At 38.3% G+C, this 7,222-nt stretch overlaps 1 protein-coding gene across 1 annotated transcript; it reads left to right on the top strand.

Annotated features, from left to right (window-relative positions):
* Positions 1-1,038: 1,038 nt before the first annotated feature.
* Positions 1,039-6,533, top strand: cd74 (CD74 molecule). The gene is made up of 9 exons (XM_022751573.1): positions 1,039-1,245; positions 2,556-2,725; positions 3,146-3,237; positions 3,434-3,490; positions 3,577-3,663; positions 3,754-3,832; positions 5,045-5,251; positions 5,358-5,414; positions 5,541-6,533. The coding sequence occupies exons 1-9, from the start codon at positions 1,157-1,159 to the stop codon at positions 5,546-5,548; spliced, it is 846 nt and encodes a 281-aa protein (XP_022607294.1). The 5' UTR covers positions 1,039-1,156; the 3' UTR covers positions 5,549-6,533.
* Positions 6,534-7,222: the final 689 nt, after the last annotated feature.

Genomic DNA, 7,222 nt, shown 5'->3' with positions numbered 1-7,222 from the left:
TTTTTAATTTGCAAATAAAACACCACTGTATTTTTCAGTAGTTGGATCTTTTTTCCCTCTTTTCACAGTCACATTTGAGCAAACTCGCCTCTATTGAATGATATTGAACTGATGGCCACTCTGAATTCAGAGCCAGCATGATGACGGTGGCTGATTTGGTGCAGAGATTTCTAGAAATCTGTCAGTTTCTTGTTACTTGCTTGACTGCTTTGTCTTTTGGTTTCACTTCATGGGGAGGTGCTTTTGAGAAGAAAACGTTCTGAATCTCTCAAAATCACATGAAGCATCAGCCTGTTCAACAACAACATCAACTTAAGATATTTTTTTATTAAATTTATCCTTCTGATGTTTAACACAACTCAGAGTAGATGTAACATGTGGCTCATGTTTGTTCATTTTAATTCCTTGTTGAGAAAATAAGGAATTAAATCCTCTGTTGTTCTAGGAAGTAAACAGTGGCCAAATAAAGATGGAATTGCTGTATTTAGAAATATTAGAAAAAAGACGTTAAGGCACTTACTACGACTCACATGTTCTCATGGTTACTACTAACAAATATTTCAGAACTGAATTTCAGTAATATTAATAAATATTACATTATTTATAACTTATTATTATTAGAGGTAGTAGTACTTTTATTGTTTGCTTATTTCTTTTCCCTGTAAAACACTTTTGGCACAAACTGCCACAAAGAAGAAAAGTAATATACATATAAAGTTTACTATAATAAGTATTTACCAGTACAATACATCTAAATTATAAAGCATATTTTTTTCAATACAAAATAATTAAATATATGGGAGTTTTAAACCTACATTTACAAGTTCATCGGACAGACAATATTATCTTAGAATTAGTACAGACGATAGATAAAATATTAGGCTGAAAATACAGACTGTAGATGAACTCCTGCTCCTTTCACTATTGTCTGCCTCTGTCAACAAGTGATGGTGTTATAATCTGACCAATCAGAATTCACGCCCGCTCAGAGCTCCACCAAGCCAACCCACAGGGCTTTAAAGAGAGGGACTTTCCGAATCCCTTCACCTTTCTCAGGAACCTGTCTGATGCTCCTTCCTCATTTTCAAGGCAATTTATCTGTTTGACCTGTCCAGCTTTGTCCAGTTTGTTGCTTTGAAGAAGCCGAGAGTTACAGATGGCCCACAATCCAGAAGATGCTCCCCTGGCCAGAGGGAGTCTGGCAGACAGTGAAGAGATCCTGATTGCCCCTGCAGGACCTGGAGGGTAAGAGGAACTTATCATAAACAACAGCTGTTTGCCCACTAGTAGCTCCCAAATATATTTGCTAATAAAGCAATGATTTGCATCATTTTCTTTAAATAGTTGATCAAGAAATGAAAAAAGATCACAATTACAATTTTTGCACCTCTAGTTAGAATAAAAACACACAACTTTTTTCAATGGATGATTAACATTGTGCTTATATGTAATTTTAATCTTAAATTGCATACCATGTTTTTTTCATTTTCAGTTTCTCTTTGACAGACAAGTTCTGAAGTAGAAGTATTTGTGTTATTCTGTTGCAACTATTTATATGTTTCAAACATTTTTACTTTTAGTACAAACATAAACCATCTTCATTAACCTGCAATAGAGTGTCCACTTCCCTTTGCACCAGGAGAAAGTGTCTGCCTAGTAACTAATGATGTCATCCTATAATTAACCACAGCAAAAAACTCATAATTCTTTCATATCAATGTTGATTATTTGACATTAGAAATATTAATATATAAGTGTTACAACTTAACAATGTCTCTACATGTATTTGTTAAGAGTTAGTTTTGATGGTAAACAAAACTTGTTTCCCTTCCAATAATGACTATATCATTCTTATGGAAGTTGATCTGTGATTTTAATCATTTTCTCTTGGAATAAATAGAACTAACTCACTCACTTCATAATAAATAGCACATTGTTTACACGTAGAACATAGACATACATGGATTTCTGGGTTGAATTTTCGCTTTTCAATGAAGCAAAACTGTTTATGAAATAAGCGAATGACCGTTGTTGTGGCTGAACGTTTTTATGGGAGAAAAATCAATTTATATCTGTTTACACGTATTAAGAAGCTCTAAATTTTACCTGTATATGTACTTCCCTATAACACCAGCAGAAGACATCTGCCTAGTAACTAGTGATGCTCACATTCTATTGGCTGATTATGAGTAGAAAAAAAAAAGAAATACTGCATTCCTGTCTCAGACCTTTTATTATTTTATGAAATATTATAACAACTTCTTTGTTTTTATGTTTGTATAAATGGGCCTTTTTGTGTGTGCTGGACTTTTTCACATCAGTATGAAAAAAAATCACCCAGGCTTTGAAAATTCCACACACAGCACTTTTGGAAACCCCCCCCCCCCCCCCCACCTGTTATTAATAACATGAAATGTTTTGTAAAAGTTAAAATCCTACTTTTAGTCTCTCGGTTTTGTTGTGTGATTTTGTTTCCCTCCCCCACACTTGTTATCAAATCTCCCCTACTGCGTCATCCTCTTCAAGTGACATTTTATTCTCTATTACTCCCTCAGGAGCTCCAACAGCCGTGCTTTGAAAGTGGCAGGCCTGACAACCCTAGCATGCTTGCTGCTGGCCAGCCAGGTCTTCACCGCCTACATGGTGTTCAACCAGAAGCAGCAGATTCACACTCTGCAGAAGAATTCGGAGAGAATTGGCAAACAGCTGACCCGCTCATCCAAGGGTAAAAGAGGGCATTAAAGTCCTAACGGTCAGACATAGCAGTAGTCCAGTAGAGAGGTGTCATTATCAGCAATAGTCATCATCAGACCAGTAGGGAGGGGGAGGAGGCTGTTGGGATGAAGAGGTGGACAAGGAAGTGAGACTTTGCTTAACGGAACTTGATCTGAAAGTCAGACAATAAACAGGAAAGTTTCACTGGTGATTCAGACGGGAAGAGGTCAGCTGTGTGACATCTTTATGTAAATCTTACTGTTATAAGATCTCAATGTGTTATATGAAGTTCCCATTATACTGTATATTATCTAGCATAGCTGAATCTGTTCATGGCAAGTTTAAACAAAGAAAAATTCTCATTCTCCCCTTTCTTTTTTTTTTATTTTTATCAAACTATTAATTATTTTTTTGTTTGTTTTGTTTTCAGCTGTGGCTCCTGCTAGGATGTCGATGCCCATGAACAGCCTGCCTCTGCTGATGGATTACACTGTGGATGAGGACTCGAAGACACCCTTGACAGTGAGTTTTCACCTGCAGTGAAGATTTTCCATTTAACTGTACCTAGGTGGCCTCGGACTTGTTAAAGACTAACCCTAACCAAATTTTGTCCTGGATGGTGCATAATGAATGCTTTAACATGAAAGTTGTACCATAAATGTCAATATAAATGTAAATAAACACTGAATTATTTGACTTCTCTGTTCTCTCCCATCAGAAACTGCAGGACACTGCTATTGTCAGTGTGGAGCAGCAGCTGAAGGATCTCTTGCTGGTATGTTTTGCGCTCAGTTTCCTCACATTGCTGATGTTGTGTATTGATGCACTGTTGTCACTAAGCTCTGGTCTTGCTTTGAGCAGGATTCCCAGCTGCCCCAGTTCAACGAGACCTTCCAGGTCAACATGCAGAGCCTGAAGCAGCGGATGAATGACAGCGAGGAGTGGAAGGTGAAGCCTCACACTCACTCAAATGCAAACCAATAAAACTGATATAGGAATGAATAAAATTAAATTATCTTGTCATTTTGCACTCCGCAGAGCCTGGAGTCCTGGATGCGTAACTGGCTCATCTTCCAGATGGCCCAACAGAAGCCTGCAGCCCCCACATCTGAGCCAGGTTTCTGCCACTTTCTTTCCTTTACATTTGTGTATTGAGCTGATGTTCGTATCCAGACTTGTGGCTCTGTGACAGTAGATGTTACGTTTCTAGTAGCCAGCAGAAGGGGTGTTTAAGGACCGACCATGGTTGTACTACATTACTGTGACAATATTAGTGTAATATTGGGAGTTTACAAGAGAGATACCAGTGGCTTGTTCACATTTTTTCTCAATTGCTTTGATGCAGTCCAGTTATGAGAAACATCATTCTCACAACTCTTAATGCAGTTCTCAAAACAGACATTCCTCATGACACTAACTGGCCTGTGCAAAAGCATTTAGAACTACTAAAACCTTGTTCACGTGTTGAAACATGCAAAGTCAGTTGATTACGTCAACATTGTCACCAATGAATAAAACCCTTTCACCAGTGCTTTAAGACTTAGACGCCAGATGTTTTGATATTTGTAATGTAGAGTGAAAAACAATGAATTGTGAATGATTTATTTGTAAATTCACACAGTATAATTGCTGTAGTGAGGGAAGCAAAATGATAAACATGGAACTATGCATTGGAAAATAGACAAAGAAAAATATGCAATCAAACGAACATAGCACCAATTACAGCACAGTAAAAGTCCGTATTACACATGCCACAGCAGAACATGTCACCTAAGGCTGCACCATACAAATGCTTCCATACATATTTGTGTGTAATTATTGTGGTGCGGTGACATTCACCTGTGATACAAGATTGAGGACATGCGTTTCTCTTTGTTGATCCTGTTCTGAGCGCATGTGATTACATTTGTTTTCAACTGAAGGGTAATTTTACTTAATACCAGTGACGGTGTGTGACTGTCCTTAGTCTGTCATACATATTTTAAGAAAGTTTAAAGTGATTTGATTGAAAACACTAACGCAATGCAGGACAGTATCGAGGTGAATGTGACATCTGTAATTCTATCTGTATATCTGTATCCTACCTGTTTGCATGAGTTGTCAGATGAGAATGACGTTTCTGATGTGAATTGCATCAGTGACTAAACATAAGGCTATAGCCAGCAGCTGGTTATCTTAGCTTAGGATAAAGACTGGAAACATTCAAACTATTGCTTTAACTCCATCCTTTCCTCCATTGCTAAATACGTATTGTTACTGTGCCATCACCAGTAATTAACACCAAACTGGTCATTAATGTCCCAATGTTCTCTTCTCTTTTCTTTCCCAGTCACTGTGATCAAGACCAAATGTCAGACCGAGGCAGCAGCCGGACCCGGCAAGATCGGTTCCTACAAGCCCCAGTGTGACAAGCAGGGCAACTACTTGCCCATGCAGTGCTGGTACCCCACTGGCTTCTGCTGGTGTGTGGACCAGTCCGGCACTGTCATTGAGGGCACCACCATGCGTGGGCGCCCCGACTGTCAGGGAGGTAGAGGTAGGTAGATTAAAGGCCTTTGGATTCAACACTGCATCTGTTGCTTTTCATGTGAGGCTTTCCTAAACAATGAAAGTAACTTTTGCCCTTTTTTTCTGCTGTTCAGCTCCTCGCCGCATGATGATCGCACCCAGGCTGATGCAGAAGACCATCGCTGTTGATGGTGAGACCCTCAAAAGTTATTGTTTAAATACTAGACCTCTGAGTAATTTGATAAAGTTCTATGTTTATTCTCAAGCATTTGCTGGTTGCTACACATAATCATATGTTGTGTTTTTCTTTTTTCCAGAAAATTAAAACAAATGAAGCAAAATCCGAAGCAAGGTGTTTCTTTTCATCACGCAATCTCAAGCAGACATTTTAAGCTGGATACAGCCCCACGTACAATAATGGTTTTGAAGCCTGATCACTTTTCCTTACATGTAATCTGTTGATTGTAACTGCTCTGCTGGCTGCTTAAAATCAAATTAATAGAGGCCTGTTACACTGTATTGCTTTTAGTCTTTGTAATTTTTGTCTTTTAATTTTGGGGTGTTCTCATTGAAATAAGATATTCATATATCCACAGTTTAAAGTATGTGAGTGTTTGTTTCTGCAGAGTGTTTAAAGGGTTGGTTCACTCAAATTACAACAAAAAAAATGTCTCCATTCACTCCACTAGCATGGAGGTACTTCTGGTTTTGCTTCTCCTCTAGTTTTGTTTATGGTGCATAGAACATTGAAAAATGACTTAAAAAACTGTTAGCAGCAACGACTCTCTCAAGAGACAATGTCTGCGGTTACTCTTATAATCCACAGACCTCACAGGGGACAGTTTTCATGGGCACCATTTCCAATAAAAGTAATTCCAATAAAAACTGTCCACAGTGTGTTCTGTGAATTATTTGGGGTAATGAGGACACTGTTTCTTGAAAGAGGTGTTGCTGTTTAAATTTCTAAATGTTCCTCAGTGTGAGCACCACAAATAAAAACCTGGCCAAATAAAACCAAAGCTATCTGCATGGTTACATTCCATGAGAGTTAAGTGAGTTTACCTTTTTTTTTTTCTTTTTTTTCCTTTAGTAATTTGGGTGATTTGAACCTTTAAAGGATGTGCAAGTTTTCTATGAAGGTATTTGTGTTAAGAAGGCTAAATAAAGTTTTCCTAACAACATTGTTTGCATTATTATACATATATGTTCAACTGCAGTCATGTTGTCTTGAGATGAAATGTTTGTCAAAGCTATGGAGTAAACAAGGCCTGAATAAAATTTAACCTGATTAGATGCATTGATGCTGCTCACTCAGTCGTGGACTTTCTGGCATCTGTTTCTGGTTTTAAGTTTCCTTTTTCATTGATTCATTTCGTCTTTCCCCATGTATGTTTTAAGAGCATCATTGAGGAGAGACAGAGAGACAAAAGATGTAAAGCCAAGAAGCTGGCAGTTTAAAATGAGGTCATGCTTGTCATTAAATAATCATCAAATTAAATTAACAGGATCTGAGAAGCCCAGCAGAAAACCATGTTGGTTTCTGTCCCAGCTGAAGCCCTCAGCGGCCATTTCACAGTCCTCAGAGCTGCTGGTGGGAGCATCATGTTAGTTGCTCAGATTCGAGGGATGCATATCTGCCAGCTTCATTTAGATTGATGGTGAAGTGTTGATTCCTCCTGCTCTCCCCAGGGGCGATGACAGACGAAGATCAGACTGGTAGGAATATTTCAGGGGATTTTCAGTCCTGTGTGGAGAAAATGTACAGTACGTCCCAGAACACAGATCTCTGTCTTCTTTTAGAAGTGAGAGGGAAAGGAAGGGAAGTGCCAACAGCACAGAAAAAGAAATTCAGAAGTCAGTTGAGAATAAAAACTGAAGCCATTCACAGATATAAACACCTCTTGTGAGAAATGGTCATCTACAGGGATACGTGCTTGACTTGAAGCTGGTTGGATAATAGATAGATAGATATAACTCTCAATAACCCACCACAGACCCT

This window comes from Seriola dumerili, unplaced genomic scaffold (assembly GCF_002260705.1).
Source record: "Seriola dumerili isolate Sdu_G_001 unplaced genomic scaffold, Sdu_1.0 BDQW01000160.1, whole genome shotgun sequence".
Classification (NCBI taxonomy): domain Eukaryota; kingdom Metazoa; phylum Chordata; class Actinopteri; order Carangiformes; family Carangidae; genus Seriola; species Seriola dumerili.
The sequence above is the reverse complement of the archived record's forward strand: the minus strand, read 5'-3'. Positions and strand labels throughout refer to the sequence as shown.

What these genes read in the sequence shown, in the direction of transcription:
- cd74 (XM_022751573.1), top strand. Translation starts at nt 1,157, where the DNA reads ATGGCCCACAATCCAGAAGATGCTCCCCTGGCCAGAGGGAGTCTGGCA. An exon ending in ACTCGAAGACACCCTTGACA is followed by an intron (nt 3,238 to 3,433) that starts GTGAGTTTTCAC and finishes CTCTCCCATCAG; the next exon opens with AAACTGCAGGACACTGCTAT. An exon ending in CGACTGTCAGGGAGGTAGAG is followed by an intron (nt 5,252 to 5,357) that starts GTAGGTAGATTA and finishes TCTGCTGTTCAG; the next exon opens with CTCCTCGCCGCATGATGATC.